The sequence below is a fragment of the Phacochoerus africanus genome, chromosome 9 (genome assembly GCF_016906955.1).
Source record: "Phacochoerus africanus isolate WHEZ1 chromosome 9, ROS_Pafr_v1, whole genome shotgun sequence".
Classification (NCBI taxonomy): Eukaryota; Metazoa; Chordata; class Mammalia; order Artiodactyla; family Suidae; genus Phacochoerus; species Phacochoerus africanus.
The window spans coordinates 19303103-19324291 of NC_062552.1; the positions used below are offsets into that span (position 1 = coordinate 19303103).

General features: G+C 39.9%; 2 protein-coding genes across 2 annotated transcripts in view; one reads left to right on the forward strand and one right to left on the reverse strand.

Moving 5' to 3' along the window:
- The window catches only part of MRS2 (magnesium transporter MRS2), a 48404-nt gene extending 35377 nt beyond the window's left edge, over nucleotides 1-13027 (forward strand). The window contains exons 10-11 of the mRNA XM_047794866.1: nucleotides 10126-10239; nucleotides 10799-13027. Of these exons, the coding sequence (XP_047650822.1) occupies nucleotides 10126-10239; nucleotides 10799-10909 (225 nt within the window). The 3' untranslated portion in view covers nucleotides 10910-13027. The remainder of the gene's footprint in view (nucleotides 1-10125; nucleotides 10240-10798) is intronic.
- Nucleotides 13028-13097: 70 nt separating this feature from the next.
- GPLD1 (glycosylphosphatidylinositol specific phospholipase D1) overlaps nucleotides 13098-21189 on the reverse strand; it is a 54377-nt gene continuing 46285 nt past the window's right edge. The window contains exons 21-25 of the mRNA XM_047794867.1: nucleotides 19744-19920; nucleotides 19194-19354; nucleotides 17750-17776; nucleotides 17580-17630; nucleotides 13098-15069 (exon numbers count right to left, since the gene is read on the reverse strand). Of these exons, the coding sequence (XP_047650823.1) occupies nucleotides 14983-15069; nucleotides 17580-17630; nucleotides 17750-17776; nucleotides 19194-19354; nucleotides 19744-19920 (503 nt within the window). The 3' untranslated portion in view covers nucleotides 13098-14982. The remainder of the gene's footprint in view (nucleotides 15070-17579; nucleotides 17631-17749; nucleotides 17777-19193; nucleotides 19355-19743; nucleotides 19921-21189) is intronic.

Here is a 21189-nt window from a genome sequence, read left to right on the forward strand (position 1 = left end):
CGTTAACCACTGAGCCACGACGGAAACTCCTGTTGGTAGTTTTTAAATCACAGTTTCAATTCAGTACTTGTGATTGGTCCATTCATATTTTCTATTTTCTTCTTGCTTTAGTCTTGGAAGACTATACCTTTCTAAGAATTTATCCATTTCTTCTAGGTTGTCCGTTTTATTGGCATATAGTTGCTTGTAGTAGTCTCTTAGGATCCTTTGTATTTCAGTGATGTCCATTGTAACTTCTTTTTTCATGAATGATTTTATTGATTCGAGTCCTCTTTTTCTCTTGATGAGTCAGGCTAAGGGTTTATCAATTTTGTTGATCTTTGCAAATAACCAGCTTTTAGTTTCATTGATCTGTTTTCTTCATTTCTATTTCATTTACTTCTGCTCTGATCTTTATGATTTTCTTTTCTTCTGCTAATTTTGGGTTTTGTATGTTCTTTCTATAGTTGCTTTAGGTGTAAAGTTAGGTTGCTTATATGAGATTTTTCTTGTTACCTGAGGTAAGCTGGTATTGCTATAAACTTCCTCTTAGAACTGCTTTTGCTGCATGCCATAGGTTTTGGATTGTTGTGTCTTTGTTGTCTTTTGCTTCTAGGTATTTTTTAATTTCATCTTTGATTTCTTCAGTGATCCATTGGTTATTTAGTAGTATGTTGTTTAGTCTCCATGTGTTTGTGTTTTTTGCAGTTTTTTTCTTGTCAATTTCTAGTTTTAGAGCATTGTGGTTGGAAAAGATGCCTGATATGAATTCAGTTTTCTTAAGTTTACTGAGGCTTGATTTGTGGCCCAGAATGTGATCTCTCCTAGAAAATTTTCCATGTGTACTTGAGAAGCATGTGTGTTTTGGCTGCTTTTGGATGGAATGTGCTATAAATATCTCTGAAGCCCATCTGGTCTAATGCATCATCTTAAGGCTTGTGTTTCCTTGTTGATTTTCTGTCTGGATGATCTTTCCATATCTGTAAGTGGGGTATTAAAGTCCCCCACTATTACTAGGTTATTGTATATTTCTCCTTTTAAGGCTATTAGCAATTGCCTTATATATTGAGGTGCTCCTATGTTGGGTGTATATATATTTATAATTGTTATATGTCTTAGATTGATCCTTTGATCATTATGTCCTTTGTCACTTGTAACATTCTTTATTTTAAGGTCTATTTTGTGTGAGTATTGTTATTCCAACTTTCTTTTGATATCTGTTTTCATGGACTATTTTTTTGTTGAATTTGTTTATCAGATCTAGTAGTCTTTGTGTGGAATCCTTAGGGTTTTCTATATATAGTATTGTATCATCTGCATATAGTGACAGTTTTATCTCTTTTCTTCCAATTTGGATGCCTTTTACTTCTTTTTCTTGTCTGATTGCTATGGCTGGGACTTCCAGTACTATGTTTAATAGAAGTGGTAAGAGTGGTCACCCTTGTCTTGTTCCAGATTTTAGTGAGAAGGCTTTTAGTTTTTTTCCATTGAGTATTGTATTGGCTGTGGGTTTGTTATCAATAGCTTATATGTTGAGATGTATTTCCTCTATACCCACTTTTGTAACATGAATAGATGTTTAATTTTGTCAAATGCCTTTTCTACATCTGCTGAGATAATCACGTGGTTTTTGACTTCTGGGTTAATGTGTGTGACATTGATTTGCATATGCTGAAGCATCCTTGCTCATGTGGGATGAATCCCACTTGGTCATGGTGTGTGATCTTTTTTATGTGTTGGATTCAATTTCTAATATTTTGTTGAGAGTTGTTGCCTCTGTATTCATCGAAGATAATGGCCTATAATTTTCTTTTTTGGTAGTGTCTTTGATTTTGGTATTGTGGTGATGGTGGGTTCATAGAATATCTTTGGGATTATTATCACCTCTTTGGTCTTTTGCAAGAGTTTGAGAAAGAATGGTATAAATTCTTCTTTGTATGTTTGGATGTTTGGTAGAATTCGCCTAGGAAGCTATATCTGTTTCTTCTTGATTCAGTTTTGGTGGGCTATATGTTTCTTCTAGGTTGTCAAATTTGTTAGCATGTAATTGTTCATAGTATTTTCTCTCTATCTCTCTTTTTTTTTTTTTTTTTTTTCATTTCTGTGGTAGCCATTGAGATTTCTCTTTTCTCATCTCTTATTTTGTTTATTTGAGTTCTCTTTTTTTTTCTTGGTGAGTCTGGTCAGAGGTGTGTCAATTTTGTTTACCCTTTTAAAGAACCAGCTCTTGGTTTTATTTTTTTCTATCTTTAAAAAAAAAATGTCTCTGGAGTTCCTCTTGTGAATCAGCAGTAGCAAACTCAGCTAGTATTTATGAGGGCACAGGTTTGATCCATGGCCCCACTCAATGAGTTAAGGATCCGGTGTTGCCGTGAGCTGCAGTGCGGGTTGTAGACCTGGCTCAGATCTGGTGTGGCTGTGGCTGTGGCCTAGGCTGGCAGCTGTAGCTCCAGTTTGACCCCTAGGCTGGGAACTTCATATGCCATGGGTGTGGCCCTAAAAAGACAAAAAATAAAAAAATCTTTATTTCCTCTCTTACTTCTGCTGATTTTAGGTTTTGCTCTTTTTTAATTCTTTTAGATGGCAGATTAGGTTGTCTGAATTTTTTTGTTTTGTGGTTTTTTTAGGAACTTCCCTCTAAAAACTGCTTTTGCTACATCCCATAGATTTTGTATGGTTATATTTTCATTATCTCATTTTCTTTTTGATTTCTTCATTGACCCATTGGTTTTTTTAGTAGCATGTTGTTTAGTTTCTATGTTTTCAGTTTTTTCTCATTTCTTCCTATGGTCGATTTCTAGTTTCCTGCTGTTGTCAGAGAAAATGCTTGAAATAATTTCTGTACTCTTAAATTGGTTGAGGTTAGTTTTGTGCCCTAGTATGTGGCCAATCCTAGAGAATGTTCCATATGCACTTGAAAAGAATGTATATTCTGGTTTTGGATATAATGTCCTGAAAATATCCATTAAGTGTGTTCTAGTGTGTCATTTAGGACCTCTGTTGCCTTACTGATTTTGTGTAGAGGATCTGTCCCTTGATGTGAGTGCCGTGTTAAAATGTCCTACTATTACTGTATGACCATCAGTTTCTCCCTTTATGTCTGTTAGTATTGTGTATTTCAGTGCTTCTATATTAGGTGCATATATGTTGACAAGTGTAAAATCTTCTTGTACTGATCCTTTCACCATTGTATAGTGTCCTTTTATCTTCCTCATGGCCTTTGTTTTAAAGTCTATTTTGTCTGAGTATCACGACTCCTGCTTTCTTGTTATTTCCTTTTGCATGAAATATCTTTTTCTGTTCTCTCACTTTGAATCTGTGTATTCTTTGCCTTAAGGTACATCTCTTGTAGGCAGCATATTAAAGGTCTTATTGATCTAGTCCACCACTCTGTCTTTTGATTGGAGCATTACGTCCATTGACATTTAAGGTAATTATTGATGCATATATATTTATTGATATTTTAAACCCTGTTTTCCAGTTGATTCTACGTTTCTTCTTTGTTCCTTTTTCTTTTTGTGGTTTGGTGATTTCCTTTTATTTTATGCTTGTGTTCTGTTGGTTTTTGTGAATCTGTTGTTTGTTTTTGATTTATGGTTGCTCTGTTTTTCACGTATGTTAACCCCTTCCTATACTGCTTGCTTTAGCCTGCTAGTCATATAGGCTCAAACACATTCTAAAAAAAAGAGTCTGAATTTTCTTTTTTTCCCATTTTATGATTTTAATGTCCTTTTTTACATCTCTGTGTTTATCCTTTTGCTGTTCCTTGTATTTATCACTGCTTTCACAAATAGTGGGTTTTTTTTTTCTTTTTGGTTTGTATACTGGCTTATTTAAGTGATTACTTTCCATTTGTGATTTCCTCCATCCTATATCATCTTCTTTTCTTTTTAGAGAAGACCTTCCAATATTTCTTGTGGAATGTATTTAGTATTGCTGTATTCTTTTAGTTTTTGTTTGTCTAAGAAATTCTTTATTTCTCCTCCAGTTCTAAATGATGATCTTGATGGGTCAGGTATTCTAGGTTGCAGATTTTTCCGTTTCAGAACTTTGAGTATATCTCGCCACTCCTTTCTGGCCTGTAATGCTTCTGTGGAGAAATCAGCCTGATAGCCTTATAGGGATTCCCTTGTAATTAACTCTTTGTTTTTTTCTTGCTGCTTTTAGTATCCTCTCCTTGTCTTTAACTTTGCCACTTTTTATTATAGTATGTCTTGGTGTAGGTCTGTTTGGGTTCATCTTGTTTGAGACTCCCTATGCTTCCTATACCTGGATATGTTTCCTTCTTTAGATTTGGGAATTTTTCAGCCATAATTTCTTCAGATACATTTTTTAATCCCCTTTTCTCTTTCTTCTTCTGGAATCCCTATTATGTATAGATTGGCACACTTTGTATTTTATCCTATAGATCTCTTTTATTTCTTTTTTTTTTTTTATTTAACTTTCTGTCTGCTGTCCTGATTGGGTGATTTCCATTATTCTGTCTTCCAAGTCACTTATTTGTTTCTCTGCATTATTCATTCTGCTATTCATTGCCTTTAGCTCAGCTTTCCTCTCAGCAAATGAATTTTCCAATTTATCTTGGCTCCTCCATATAGTTTATAGTTCGTTTTTACAGTAACCTGCATTTCTGTCAATAACTTTTCTTAATTCCTTCAATATTTTCATTACCTCCTTTTTGAACATCGTGTTAGACTGCAGAGGTCTCTTTCATTGTTTGCTCCTTCAGGGGTATTCTCCTTTTCTTTTAACTGAGAATGGATGCTTCCTCTACTTCTTCATTATGCTTATACTTCTCTTACTCTGTGAGGTTAGGGAAAACAATTATCTACTCTGGTTCTTGGAGGGCTATTTAAATGTGGACGGGTCCCTGGGTAGCTTGTGTGGGTTTATTACTATTTTTTGCCTTGAGGGGCTGCTTTTGGTTTGGATGCTTTTTATCTCCTTCCTTGGTGCGTGCAGCCTTTTATTCCCTTAATGGGGGTGTGCAGGTGCATGGCCCATGGGCATTCCCAGGGAGATGGGGGTGACAGGTGGCACCCAGTCCTGGGGTCCTCAGCAGGGTTGGTGGCTGCAGGCCACACATGCCCTCAGGGAGGTGGCAGTGGCAGATGTGCCCAGTTGCAAGACCTTGGCAGTGGCAGGCCATACCTACTTCTGAAGTCAGATGGCAGCAGTGGCCTGAGCCTGCCCCCATAACCCACACAAATGGTGCCCTGCTGCCAGAGAGCCTGCATACAGAGAAACAAATTTCTATAGCAGTCACACCCTCCACCCCACCCCCTCACCTCTGACACTCCCCAGCAGTGACACTTTGCTTCTCTAGCAGCCCAGGCCTCCTCCTGCACTGCTTGGCTATGGTGCATCACACCCTAGCACTTGCAGGATGCTTCCATGCTGCCAGCCATAGTCCTCACCCTAGACTGACCTCTGAAGCCCAGACCTCAGCACCCGGACCCTGTCCACCCCAGTGAACCAGCATCTCAGGCTGGACTGCACTGGGTTGGTGGCACCAACCATCGTTGCAGTGCTCTCTGCTTTTCCCTCCTCAGACCCACTGCTGGGCTTTTTTTTCTTGAAGCTTTGAAGCTTTCCCTTCTGCCTCTGCTGATCTCCCCGCCAGTCAGGGGGCCTCCCAGTGTGCAAAAACCTTTTCTGTTTCACAGCTCCCTCCCAGGGGTGCTGGTCCTGTCTTGGTTCCTTTCTCTCTCTCTTCTTCCTTTTGTCCTACCCAGTTATGTGGAGATTTTCTTGCCCCTTAAGTCTGAGGTCTGCCAGCATTTAGTAAAGGTTCTGTGAGAGTTGTCCTACATGTAGATGTGGAGTTTTCGGATGTATCTGTGGGAGAAGGTGAGTGCTACATTCTACTCCTCTACTGTCTTGAGCCAGTCTTTTTTTTTTTTTTTTTTTAATTCTTATGTGTCAGGCAGTGTTCCTGGAATTTGCATGCTTTATTTGGCTTAATCATTACAACTCTGAAAATGGATGTGTTTTCCCTGCTTTATAGGTAGGAAAACTGAGGCTCAGAAAATATAAATAACTTTCCCAGGGGCACAGAGCTGAAAAATAACTAGAATTTAGACCCCAGGATTTCCACTTTCTACTTTGCTCTGTATTAACATAACACTGAATTCTCAGCATTATTCTTATCATTGTATCCTTGTGCTCTCAGAAAATATGTTAATGTGAGATTTCTAGAAATGAATCTGTATATGGGTTTGGCAGGCAGACTCTGGCACTGGATTCTGTGCCCTAATCTGACAGATCTAGTCTCTCTGTCTCTGTGGTTGTTGCCCTCGTCCAGCCCACATTATCTCTCATTAGGACCACTGTTTCTTTTAAAAAGTGGTCTTTAAAACAAGCAAATCTTTTTGGGGGGGACCACACCCATGGCCAGTGATCAAACCCTAGCCATAACAGTGACAATGCCAGATCCTTAACCGCTAGGCCACCAGGGAGATCCAACCAAATCTTTGATGGTCACTCTTCTCCATAAAACTATTCAGTGATTTACTTATTGTCTGTAGGACTTTCTGGTCTGCTGTGCCCACATCCCCATCTTCAGCCGCCTTGCCCTTATCTTGGTGATTCATCAGTATTCTCATTCATGCTGCCTCCACACATCTCTCCTCAGCTCCCACTGTTTTTTTTTGTTTTTTTTTTTTTCTTGCCTAGTTAGCTTCTATTTATTTCTCAATTCTCAGCTTAGGTGTCACTTCCAAAGAGATTCTTCACTGACTCCAACGCAGTCTGAGTAAGATTCTCCTTGTTATATATGCCCAAGTAACCCCATATTTCCCATTTTCCATGTTCCTCAAATTTGCAATTCCTTGTTCAAAGTATGCAAAACATCATAAACTCTCTGAAGCAAAGTCAGTATTAGTCATTTTACTGCCCCTTACAAGATATTAAAGAGAAATAAATGGAGTACGTGTATTCATTCATCTTACAGATGTGATTTTTAGTGTCTGTTTTACGTTAAACACTACTTTTAGCTGTGGGGATACAGCAATGAGTCCCTGCCCTTGTGGAAATTACATCATAGTGGAAAAGAGAATAAACAGATATATTGTATGTCAGCTGATTAAGTGCCATAAAGAAGAGTAAAGCCAGACTAAGGGATAGAGACTGTTAGCAGGAGGTGAGATGAAGAGCATTGTAGAGATCAGATCAGGTGGTCGAGGAAGGTGTTTTGAAGAGGTGACCCCAGAGCAGAGGCCTGAATAAAAAGAGGAAGTGGGAGGCCTGGGAGGAGGTGATCCACACGTGTGAAGACCGAACCAGGGATGAGCTGAGCAAGGAACAGCAGGAAGGCCAGAGCGATTAGAGGAGATGCGTCAGAAGGAGAAGAGGAGGGAATAAGGTCAGAAGGACAGAGGGTGAGGGCAATGTGGGGTAAGGGTTTGGGTTTATTATAAATGTGAAAGGAATCTCTTGGAGCTGTTTAGCCCAAATTGAAAGTCCAGTAGTCACCAAAATGTCTTGTGTGACATAGACCAACCCTGGACATTCTCAGGGGTTACTTCCAAAGACCTTGGTGAATTTTCTCCAGTTTGTGACTGCAGAACCTTAGTAGAAGTTCCTGTCTCTCCCTTAAAATGTTTGTTGAGAACTGTTTATGTACATGTGCTCGCTCTTACAAGCTAATTCCGTGTTATACTTTAACATTTTCTCTGAAGGCTTGTTTTCTCTTCAAAAGGTTGAGGGGGGTTAGAAATTCCTTTCTAATAGTTCCCACGTATGCAGTTCTGGTTGTAATGAGATATGAGTGGAAGGTAGTGAGCTAGGCTTGAAATGTGTTCATTGACTCTACAAACGTTAAATGTCTCTGTCCTGTATAGTTAGAGTTAACATTTCAATGGTGAATTTAGGCTAGGAAAAGCTTTTTTCTTTTTTGAATATCAGACTATTTCAGGTATTTCAGGAGCAGTCAAAGAATTCCCACATAGCCTTCACCCAGATTCTTCAGTGACATTTTATCATATTCACTCTATCTTTGTATAAACATATATATTTTTCTAAATTATTTGAGAGTAAACAGCAAATGCGGTGCCCCTTTATGTCAAGATATTTCAGTATGTATTTCCTAAAAACATGCTTTTATATAACCACCACTTGGTTTTCAAAATCAAGAAATTAACATTGAAGCAGCACTAGTTTCTGATTTGTGGACCCTGGTCAGGTCTCACCACATGTTTCAGCAGAGCCCTTTATCTCATAGAAAACCTTGGCTCACCTGTTGCATGTGGTTGTCATGTCTCCTTAGGCTCCTTTAATCTATACCAGTTTTTTGGTCTGTCTTTCATAGCCTTGACGTTCACAAAGAATGCAGGTCAGTTGCTTGGCCCTTGATTATCTTTCTTTGTCATTAGATTCTGGTTACGTGTTATGTCAGTGTCTTCTTCACATTAAATCCCGTCAGGAAACACTTGAAGTCATTTTGTCTGGTCACTGGTGATACTAATTCTGATCATTTGGTTAAGGTGGTGTCTGCCAACTTTCTCTCCTGTAAAATTACTGTTTTTCTCTGTGGAGTTAAGTATCTTGCAAGAAGCCTATTATGCATCAGATTTTCACCCTCTAGTCTTAGCCTCCACTAATTGATCCAAAAATTGGTTTATGCCTGAATCAAATACTACAGTGATGATTATCAAGTGGTGATTTTAATTTCCATCACTCCTACTATTTTCTTCATTGTGAAGTAGAGCCTTCCCTTCTCCTAGTTATTGATTCATTTATTTATATCAGTATGGACTAACCCCATGAGTTATAATCTGTCATTACTTTCATTTATTTTGATGCTCAGATTGTCCCTTTCATGCCAACTTCGGAGTATTTTTGACATGTCCCCCACCTGTTTTAGTGCTTTTTTAGTAGCCTCTGGTACATCAGATGTTCTAGGCATCTTATCTCTAAGGAGTTGATAGACTAAACAGTGGAGGAGAGGAAGAGTTTGATAGGTAGGTTTTAAACACACAGTACAGCAAGGCATTCCCAAAGCATCAGGAGCATAAAATATCCAACTCTCAGGCCCTCCCCCTTAATCTAGAGGTCTCACACTGGGCTGGTGTGTATTTTCATGGCACGTGGAGTTTTCAACTTTCCTCAGGTTTATCACATTCTGGCTTTTAATTATAGGGCAGAACCAGTCTTCCTCAAAAAACAGTAATTTGGGTATGCTAAATCTCATTTAAACACAATTTTTACTTAATTAGGGCTGCCTTTTAAGATAACTAGAAATTTCTTTATCCGAACCGTTAACTCACACTAGCACATTTCTTCCTGATAGCTAATGTCTAACATCTAACTTGATATTAAAAGGAGGCAGATTTCTGCGTCATATATGGCGTGAATTTCCCTCAGTGGTTACTGATCTTTTTGCGTAAGAGTGAACACCCAAATCTCGGGGGACCGAGCCGTGGTTGATAACAGCTAATGGCATTGCTGTAGATGGGACTCCTTCCTTGTGGGAGATTGTTTTGTGATTCTGTACATTAACACAGGAACTAAAAGCATTACATTGCAAAAATAGTACAGTTTTGAAAATGACAGTGAAGGAAAGTGTGTACTCTAAGTCGGAGGTTTCCAAACTTCTTGGTTCATGATTTTAGTGTCTTAGTAATTTTTTCACAGCATCCCTAGACCAGAACTCTTTTATTATGTTACGGTTTCTTTATGAAGAAGTTAGGTCAGAACAGCTTAAGAGTAGCAATTCTGGTGGCATCCCACAGATGACACTGTGTTTTTCTTGAAAATTTAAAATAGTCTGGAGTGCTGTGTTGCCACAGTTAGGTAACTGTGGCTATAATTTAAATTTTTTGCTGAAGTTGTCATATGTGATTGTAACTACTAAAATTTACGTGCATGTAAACAGAGACCAGAAGGAAAACACAGAGCAGTTATGTTGGTTCATAGACGGTCATAAAATTTTTAGATTCTTTTAAATCATGTTTTCCTCTCGTTTGTTTTCTGATTCTTGGTCTCTGTGTGCTATTGAGGCACTTACTCTTAGTTCCGTCCTATAGCAAAGAATAGTACATAGACGGTTTCTTTTAAACCTAGGTCAATAGTAAAAATAGTTCAGGAAATTTTATCACTAAGGTAACCTAGCCTTTTATGATTGAAATTAACTGTGTTCTCTCTTAGGACCACAGAGTGTTTTGGTTGATCACAGGAATTATGTTTATGGGAAGTGGCCTCATCTGGAGGCGTTTGCTGTCATTCCTCGGACGACAACTCGAAGCTCCTTTGCCGCCTCTGGTACGAAGAGTCTGGTTCAAGCAATACAGAAGAGGGGTTATAGTCACAGGTTCCAGAGTCCTACAGCCTGGGCCTAAATTGTCACAGGCTTTGTGACCTCAAGCAAGTTACTTAATTTCTCTAAGCCTCACTCAGTTTCTGCATCTTTTGATGAAGTCAGTGCTTCTGCTTCATGTAGTTAAAGGGAGAATTAGATAATATGTGTAAAGCACTTACTAGCATAGTGCCTGGCACAAGAAATTCGAAGTTTATTTTGTATGGAACACTGTAACCAGCAATGTCCATTTAGACATGTCAGTAATTTTGGCACAGGTTTTGTCATATCATACCCCGGATTGCAGTATAGAAAGCATTTAGAGTGTTCCCAACAGGAAAAGGTAAGAAGGTTACCTTCTTTTCTTATCTTTCTACTACCAGTTAACTCCCTGGAGCAAGTACTCCAGACACTGATACATGGCTTGCTCTCCTTCCCTTGTTTCGTGGTTAATGCATTGTTTTACTGGTGGCTTTCTTTTTAAGCAGACATAACTAAACTTACAGATTTTCCTGCGTTATTTAGGTGGCCTCCTTACCTAAAAAGACCCTGCAGGCAAATAGAAGGATGGAAGTGAAACACAGCTTCAGACCGGATGGACTTGGATCAAGCAGGAGTGTCCTAACAAACCGTTAGGAACAACCCAGTGGAAACTGATTTTTTTTTTTTTTAATGGTAGTCACAGAAAACACCTGATACTCGTATTTTCTTCTATAGAGTCAGAGACTTGAGAAAAAAAAATCACTGACATTTAAATTATAATGTCTGTTGATAAAAACATGGCAGTCACAATATTAGATAATAGCATTTTCAGAATTCTTAGTACAGAAGCAAAGCACTTGCTTTGTAAAAGGCCAAAATTTTATTTCCTACAAACTTAAGGATATGTAAGACATGGAGAGATTAACATAAAAATAGCTTGTGGTATTGAGTTTTAATTTATATATGTCCACAAAAGTACAGACTTGTACCAAACAAAACCTGGAAACTTGACAGCCCACAGTTATGAGACCAGGTAGCCATAGTTCTTAGGACAGGGAGTCATGTTCTCTTGAATTTCCTCTCAGGTAACTGAAAAGCTAGCAAGGTGTATATTAATCTTAAACTCTGGGAGTTTGTGCTTTAAATCAGTCTTTGACGTAACCTTGTCTTCTCTTTGCCCCCTTTTTATGTAAGGTGAGTAAAAAGAAGGAAATGAGAGTATCAGCTTTATACAGATTCCAGTTAATCAGGATTTTACTTTCTCAGTCTGTGAAACTATTTTTCTTTGCTTGGCTATAATTAAAGCCTTTGGAAATAGAATTGAAAGAAACTGTTTCCATCCTGTTACTATATTTTCTAGAGGTTAAGTACAGTTATGCAAGAGAACATTATAGTTATCTTTGTCTTCCAGAGATAGCATATGTAGAAGGTTCTGGAATGTCCACAGCAGCCTTGGTACTGTAAGTGTAGTAATAAATAATGCGTCCCCTGCTGATTGTGGGGGATACCTGATAACTTAATCTGTCATGTAAGGAAGTTTAGGGGTCCATTTACCAGGTTGTTTGGTGCAAGGAGTTAAAATGCTCTTCCACTAACTGATTTGAAAGAAAAAATAGTTATAATTTTCCCTCTTCCTGGGTTTGGTTATGAGAGGACGTTAGGATGGCATGGAGCAGGCTGGGCTTGTCTTAGAGTGCACTTTGTGGTATGTTGGTTGAAACGTGATGTACAGCACTCTCTAGCATCTTACATCTGTTTAATCTTCAAGGAAAGTATCTGACAACACTTAGATTTCACAGGCCACACTTTTCTTCGGCACACCTCGGAGCATGCTGCTGCTATTTTTGATCTTATGTTATTACTGTAAAATAAGTAATACTACTTAACTGTGACATGTGAAGAATTGGAAGTCAGAGGGCAAAATTTGATTTGACTAAGACCAGGCATAAAAGAATTTTGGTCTTTTTTCTTTCCGGTGTTAGGTAAAAATTTTTTGATGAGTCATGACTCATCACTAAAAAGGAAAAATAAATGCATCTACCTCATAAGTCTGATAAAGGGAAAGTAATGATGGCTTATAGATTTTTTTGAAGGTGATTAGATCAAGGATGATTTCCAGATGGCAACTAGCCCTACTTTAGTTAAGAATCTAGATGGCTGTTAAAGAGCCCTCAAAAATAATAAAAGAGCCTGTGCCCCCCAAAAATTTCAGTTTTAAACTCAGAGTTCATAAACTATTGTAAGTAAGGTGAAAGAATACCGAACAGTTATGAGTAAGCAGGTAAGCGTATCCTCTTTAAACATGTATGAGTACAGGGAATGATAGTCTTAGCAGATGGTCTTTGGGAGGCCTCAAAGAAAAGGTGGCAAGACTAGACATCATCATTTTAAGATGCTGTTATTCTTAAAAAAACTGATGACCACTAAATATTATAAAAGCTCTTTATTTTCATGAGTTATTCTAAGAGTTGTACACAGCCTTGTGTTTTGGAATTGGAATATTAAACTCACTTTAAATTCAGGATTTTCATTACTTCAATAATAACTACTGGGGTAGTCTAATGGGTAGAGTATGGAATAGGGAATTCACAGCCATGAGTTTATTTCCAAACTTGCTTCAGATCTCTTTAGGTCTGAGATACATGGCAGAAAACAGTTCCCATCTAAAGCCTTGAAGAAGGTGGTTGCATACATATATACAGGTAATAGACAAAAACTGCTATTCTGTAAATGTGTCCTGGTATCTTGAAATAAAGGTAATTTTGAGTTAAATTGTTGAAGTTCAGATTTGTGTTAGAGATTAAAACCCTATTAGGTATCTGTTTTTGTGGTTAAGCATTTTAGAATCATTGCTTACAACTACAGTTAATACATAGTAACGTGAAAATTTAATTCCCCTATCAGGATAATAAGATTGTCAAGTATTGAGGGTTTTTTCCTGTATGCCAGGTTTTTACATATTTATCATATACACAAGAGTACAATATAATTTTTGAAAATGAGATTACTATCATTAAATATGCTACATGAAAACTTCCGACTTCATAAAATTTAACATCCTGCGGCTTGCTTATCTGGTATGTTCAGGCATTGAAGAAAATATAAATCCTCAGGTAAAGAATGATCCTGTTTAAACATAGTCCCTATCACTTAGTGAAGCCTGACACTTCTAGAGCGACGGCAGTTGAAGGCGTGCATCTTTCTAAGGAAAAGATCTGGTGCTGAGAATATACCTCAACTAAAGTGCCCTGTCAGCTTGTTCTGCACTCAGACTTCTCAACTCGTAAGTCAGTACAACTAAGTAAATTTTAATCCCCTCAAAAGAAACTTCCCTTGAATTAAAAATAATTCTTCAAATAGGTTGAGCTGCCAGTAATTGTTAACTGAAAACCAAATGGTATTTTCTGGGTGGTTTTTGCTGTGCCGTAGGGAACTCATGCAGCTAGCCTACCTGTGTAAGAAAGATGAGCCAGGAGTGATCCAGGGTCCTGTCTGGGTATCAAATCTGCCTCTTGTTTCCCTGTATGTACTCACCTCATGCTCTCAATTGTAATTCCAGTAGCTTTCCCCCGATTTCTACTTTAACTGTACTCTTCAGCTGGATCCCCGTCCCCGACCAATCTCTGTACTGCCGCTTGGGAAGCTGAGAAGAGAAGGGCACTGGGCGTGTGTTATTTTCTCCCGCTTTTAGTATCCTTTCACTAGTGTCAGAAGAAAGAGGTTCTTCCCCAACAGCTGTAGAATTCACTAAGTGCTGTTGACAGTAACAATCCCAGCAAAATTTTAGTGAAGCTGAAATTCTGGGGTACGCTCCTTTCCCTTAACTCTGCCACCCTGCAGGACGTGCAGAGATCTGATCTACTGGGACCAGCCCAGGAACAAGGGAAGCCCAGGCCTGCACCCCTCCTCTTGATCCCTTTTGATCTTTTCAGCCTCAAGACAGATCTCTCTTCTCTAGTTCTGTTGGCACAACTTGTGACAGCCTAATGCCCCCCAGGCACCTTGTGGGACCACTGCAGATTAGCGGAGGGTCATCAGCTCTCAGAACGGTCATTTCTCCGAAAGCAACTGAGGACAGACTAAGACGATTTTTATATGTGTCCTTCGGTGCATGAAACATTAGAAATACAGTAAATAGTCCTCCTAAGAAAGGACCACATCCTTTACAGCATGCTTTTTGGAGTTGTGAGGTTAGCCCTCAGCCCTGTACTTTTCTCCACGCTCTGTTTCTCCTTGTGCTTTTTCATGTATACTGTGCTTTCTGTGTCACTGTGATTGGAATGGTCACCAATTTTAAAAGCATTTTTTTAGGAGAAATTGTTAACAGCGGTTTTATCTACAAGGTCATCAGAGAGGGGCCTTTCCAGGCATCAGAAAGACATAGGTGGCTCCTTTGGAAGAGGAAATAGGTTGTACAGCAGGTCTGAGTACAGGAAACAAGTGAGGAGTAAGCTTAGAGGCAAAGGAAGCCAGAAAGTAAACTTTGGAAGGGGACATGCATAACCGGAGTATCCACTCTTTCACATACTTTGATGTTGTCACCCTTGTCTGTATCCTCTTTCCAGATGGTCAGGCTGTTAGTGTGTGTATCTTCACTCACAGGGGCCCCGCCTCCAGTAGCATTGACCAGGGTCCACTGGATGTGCCACTTTGTCCACTAGAACGCTCACCCTGGAGATGACTCGGTGTGAGAGAGAGGGGCAGGCTAGGAAGGTAGAACGACATCTTTAATCTTGGCCGAGGCTGTAGATGTGAAGCGCCCCAGAGAGTCGGGCTCCCAGAGAACTCCTTCCAGCAGCAACAACAACTTGGTTCTGTAGGACACAACATAGAATTCATTATCCACTCATAATGTCTGTCCAGTTCCTGCTGTAGGCCAGGCAGCATCTTATGCTTTAGAGATTAAAGGATGAGTAAGACCTTGGCCCAACCCTAGGGCTTGAGTTTAAATGCCTTTTTTCCCTTTGTTAAATACCCCTTTCACAGATCTGTAGGTTTGGAAAACCACAGCAGAGGACGTTCACTCTGGCCCCTTTTCCTTAATTTCTGTCCCAGACAAGTGCATGTCCTTACAGCATCCAAGCTGTGGTGCAGTGCCGACAGTGTGTCTGCAGTGGTAAGGATGCCCCTAGCAGGCTCTTCACACCACCTCTAGGCCCCTGGTGTTTCAGGAACTGTCTTTCTAAATTGTCTTCAAAGCTTGTACAAGTTTTTAACATTTTCATGGGTGGCAAATCGACATACTTGGAGGTGGGTTTCATTTTTGGAAACTCCCAAGAGTTTTTCTGGACCAAGGCTAGTAAATGAGGTGTGGCTGATAGGGTTTCAGTCGAGCTGGGTGGGACCAGGAAGTGACCCAACCCTCTGTGAAGTACTTGTGTGCTCTAAGTGTCCTCTCCACAGTGTGGTTAAACCACCTTCATTCCTAAGAGGCAAGTTTTCCCCTGCTCTGGCCCTTTCTCTGCCTAGTCCGCCTACTCCTGTTTCCAGATCCACTCGGCCTGGGGCTGAGCAAGGCCTTCCTCTGCCGTCGCTCTGACTGCCCTTGGCTTTTGGTCATCGTACATGGGACCTGGGTGGTCTTAGAGTGTGTTTCGTTTTTCCACCTAGACTTATGGGCAGGGACCACAGCTCAGGTTTTTTGTCTGCTCCTTAGGTGCCCAGTGTAGTAACAGCTTGTAACACATTACTCACTGCTACACCAGGGCTCGTGGGCTGACTGAAGGCAGCCCCACTCAAGAAAGTGCTGAGTCCTAATTCTAGTTTGTTACTACCTCAGTACCTAATACTCACGTATCAGAGAAAGAGGAATCTTCAAAATCGTAACTTTTATTCATCTCAGTACAAGGCCATCTGCTGTGATATCCTCAGGTTATGTCCATTTTTTAAACATAATCTCTAATTTAGCTTTATACCGAGGGCCCCCAGTCAGATATGTGTTGTGAAAGTTGAGTGATTTTTAGCGTTGACTCATGAACTATAAATTAGGAAGGTGAATTTGCAGTGTCATACAGAAAAGAATCAAATATAAAGTACATTTAGATCATCTATACCACCTCCTACGGTTGGTATAAAAAAAAATGGTTAATTGAATAATTTTATATATATACATGGGTTTTTAGTAATATCTAACTTTGGGGAAGTGAATAAAATTTATGATATTCCTGTGACCAGATCTTTTGAGAATCCTCCCAGAAGCTTATATTTCATCTTTTTTTGCTGTGGTTAACCGTAAATTTTTTGTTTTCCAGGGTTGCCTGTAAATAAGTTAAACCAAGGGCTACTTGAGCTTTGGCCAGTAGGGGGAGCCAGGGCCAGCACCTCCCAAGCCCTACACCCCTGGTTATACTCAGATCTGTAAAGGCTTCCCCAGCCTTTTTTAACTCCCCATGTGTACACGTCTTAATTCTCCTCAAGAGCAGAGACTTTTTCTTCCTTCTTTATCTCTCATAACCCAGCTCAGTTCTGTACAATGCCATATCCTAAAATAAATTAATGGAATCAGTGGTCTAGCTGTATATGTTAAGGTGAAAAACCCTTTAATCTGCTGTATCTGTTAAAATTCAAAATGTATATACTAGCAGTCTTCTAGGAGTCTCACCAGCAGAGAGATTTGCATAATTATATAAGGGTATAGCTGTAATACTGCTCACTAGAGCATTATCTGTAATAGTTAAAAAATAAACAGAAATACTGTCAAAATATATGGTACACCCAGATAATAAATTACTATAGTCATGTAAAGAACCAGTTCTCTTATCTGGAAAGAGGCATATATGCAGTTTGTGGGTGTTGTTTCTAAAGTCCTACAAAAACAATGTTGAAGAAAACCAAAATGGTTAGCCAATGTGGCAAGGGTCAGCACACTTTTCAAGTGCCAGGCCAAGATAATATTTTAGGCCTTGTGGGACATCAGTCTCTGAAGCAGCTAATCAACTGGCATCATAGTATGATAGCAGCTGTAAAGAGATAAAGGAACATGGCTATATCCCAGTAAAGATCCTTATAGAAACTCCAATTTGAACTTCATATAAATTTCATGTGTCACAAAATGTTTTTTTAAGATCATTTAAACATCATAATCATTTTTAGTTCATGAGCTTTACAAAAACAGGTAGCCAATTAGAGTTGGCCTACAGGCTGAAATTTGCCAACCCCTGCTGTAGAGGATGAAATCGCAAAAATAAGATGTGCGCATTTCCTTTTTTGTGTCCCTCTCTTTTTCAGACTGAAAAATCGAAAATAGTATACACAATGAGATCATCCCCAAATGCCAGCCTTAGGCCAAATGCAAATATCAGAGAAGCTGAGGCTTGGTGCTTACCTTTGTCTTTGACCTCACAGTGACCACAGCGCTCCCAAACCTGGAGCCTGCCTGTAAAACACAGTGTGTGAATGGCCATTGGAAAACATACCGTAATATGTCATCAACTTAAAATAAGGGAGAGGGCAGTTTTAGTTTTTTTTTTTTTTTTTTTCCCAGAAGGTACTTACTTCAGGAGAAATCAGTACATATTGGGCCTGAAAGTGGTGAGAGAGACATTATTATTTACTGTTCACATGGATTTTTAAACCGATTTTAATTATACCCTTACACTCATATTGCTACATTGTGGAGAAGCCCTTTGACACCAGAAATTCTACTTACAGGAATTCAGCTCAGAAAAATAGATGTATAAAAATATATATTACAAAAGCAAAAAAAATTTTTCTTGGGGCTTTTTTTAGGGCCAGGGCATATGGAGATTCCCATTGGGCTCGGGGTCGAATTGGAACTGTGGCCACTGGCCTACACCACAGCCACAGCAGTACCAGCTCCAAGCCACATCTGCGACCTACACCACCACAACACTGGATCCTTAACCCACTGAGAGAGGCCAGGGATTGAACCTGTATCCTCAAGGATACTAGTCAGATTTATTTCCACTGAGCCATGATGGGAACTCCCCCAAGGCAAAAATTTGAAATGGACTAAATGACTTAAATAATGGTTAAATAAAGTTTGATTTATCTACAGATAAAACACTGGCTAGCCAGTAAATATAAGGATTTAGGAAGGCATAAGAAACTTAGAACATTGACAGGTAAAACAAAGTTATAAAGTTGGGTGTAAAGTCAGGTGGAGTATGATCACAACTGTTAATAAAGTACACGCATAGTGTAATGGGTAAGAGCGCATGTTAGAATCAGCTCTTGGTTCAAGTCCCTATTCTGCCATTTCCTAGCAGTGTGACCTATAACAGCTTCCTTCTCTGATCTTCAGTTTTTTTATGTGCAATGGCCATAATACCAAATTTTAATAGCTCTGTGGAATTTATCAAATGCTTAACATAGTGCTAGGCACAGAGTAAATACACAGTAAATGGTAGCAGTCAAATTCATAGGAAAAAAATATTAGAAGGATACACACCAAAAGGTTAGACATCTCTGCAGCATGGAATTCTAGGTAGGAGATTTTACGTTTTTTATACCGTTTTGTATTTTCTCAGATTTTTATAATCTTTTGCCATTTAAAAAATGTTTAAAAATAATAGCCAAGTGTTTGAGGCCCCGGAAACTTAACGTAAACCCACTTGAGAAAAGGAGTAAGACAAAGCAATGAAGGATGAAATTTAGAAGTGGAAGTTTTCATGAAATTCCAATGGCCAAGGCCTGTCTTCTGCTATGGGCTCCTAACCAAGCAATGGCAGGCTTTGACCAAGGACCAGCATGACACCATGTCCAACTGAACTTCTATAGGGGGCGAATGCTGCAGAACTGCAAGAAAGCAGGCAGTGCGGGCCTGCAGATGAGCAGTTGTGCCCTGACCCCAGGTGAGGGTCAGTCGCTGGAGTTCAGGTAGAAACTAAGAGTTCTACAGTGGACATAATTTAACAAGACATCAGCAAGTAGCCACCCTTTCTCAATATGATCCAGAACTTTGTATGAGACACTTTACCTTTTCTTCTGGACATGGAGTTATCCATGATTTGCATTTGCCTGTCACGTCTCCCAAGGTGATCTGTCTGCCATTATATACGTAAACACGGCCGTCTTCTCCCCCCATCAGTCCAGAGGTGACATCTGTGATCCTCAATGGGGCTGTCATGATGACTTCATCTGTAAACAGTAAAAACCAGTAGAAGGAAGTATCTCTCCACTGTCTTCCTTTCCATTGTTCCACTCCTGGATCTCACCCAACCTTCCACAAATACTATCAACCCATCCCTTAGTCAACCCTGATTTCATTCCAACATAGAGCCTTTTGTTTTCTGTTTATTCATTAATACCAATTGACCTGGGTGACTCATGTCGCCATGTTCAAAAAGTACAATTCATTCTTTACATCAGTTCTGGCCTTAATTAAAAATATATGATTCAATGTATATCTAAAGTTCCCTGGGCCACTGTGCTGTCATTTATGAGGGCAGAGCCTAGATGATCCAGTTAGAGGATCTGCCTCTGAAGCAAAGGACTCTTCTGGGCCAGAGCCACCATTCCTTTCCTACCTAAGCCATCATTGTCCAGGTCACTCAAGTGCAGAGCGCCACCGAATCGGGAGAAGCGGCGGTCTCCACTAAAGGTGCTGAGCAGAGAAGGCTGCGAATCAGGCTTCAGTTCATACATCCGAGTGCTTCCACCCTGGTGCAAGGTCATGGTCAGGAATGCCACCTTAGACACGTCATCTGAAATAAACCGCAAGAGAGTAACTGCTGTCTTCACAGGCATGCAGATGTGAGGCACTGAACAGAATCTTTTTGCTTCATGTTCCTGCACCACATGTGATGTGGACCACTAAGAATCACACAGGACAACTCATTTATTGCTGGTCAACTCTGGTCATTAGCAAGGAACAGCTAGAGTGGGCACCGTGACTCAAACATTGGATAAGCTCGGTGCTATCCCATCAAACAGGTGTTCCATCTTCCAGTCGTATGCCCCAGTACATTCTCCCCACATCTGTCTTTTTCATATAACAAACTACCTTTGTCGCCTCTGATTTACAATCCTTTGGATAAAGTCCAAGTTCTTGGCTTGGTACAGGCCCACCAAGCCCATCAGAATCTGACTGCTACTCAGGGCTCCAGCATTGTTTACGGCCACTTCCCCCACTTCATCCGTAACAGATTTAAACCACAGCCTGCTGTATTTCTCACATCTTGGCTTTTAAGTATGACGGGCTCTCACTGCAGTGGAAACCACTTCCCCTGCAATCTCGTTCTCTTCTGTACACCCCACAGATGGCTGACTGCTGCTCCTCTACCAGAATTTGGCTCAGGTGAATCTCCTGTTGGGATGCCTTTCCTTATCTCCCTGTCTAGAGCCGGTGTCACTCCCACAGGCTCCGTAGCAGACTGCCTGCTGCCTGCCTGGTACCCACGGCAGGATGGTGTCGATTCCTGTTCACTCGTGGGTCTCTGGCATCAATCAAGCTATCAGTTCTCTAAGCGATGGGACCATGGCTTAGTAGCACAGTGTGCTTAGTAGTACATTGCTTGGCTTAGTTCAACTACACATAGGTGTTTTTTGAATAAATTTTGAACAATTTCAAAGCAAAGCTAATTTTTGTCCTATAAACTTTTAATCATTTGGTTAATCTCAGAAATGTGTCCCCAAAAAGCATAATGGTATCTGTAGGTTGGAGTTGGTGATCCTCTGAAAGGTGCTATGAGCCAGACAGTGTGCCAATGAGTAGATGCAATCTTGCATCAGTGTCAGTGTTGTATGTAAAACTGTTACCAGTGATACAACCACTATGGAGAACAGTATGGAGATACCTTAGAAAACTATGCATAGAACTACCATATGACCCAGCAATCCCACTCTTGGGCAAATATCCAGACAAAACTTTCCTTTAAAAAGACACATGTACCCACATGTTCATTGCAGCACTATTCACAATAGCCAAGACATGGAAACAACCCAAATGTCCATCAACACATGATTGGATCAGG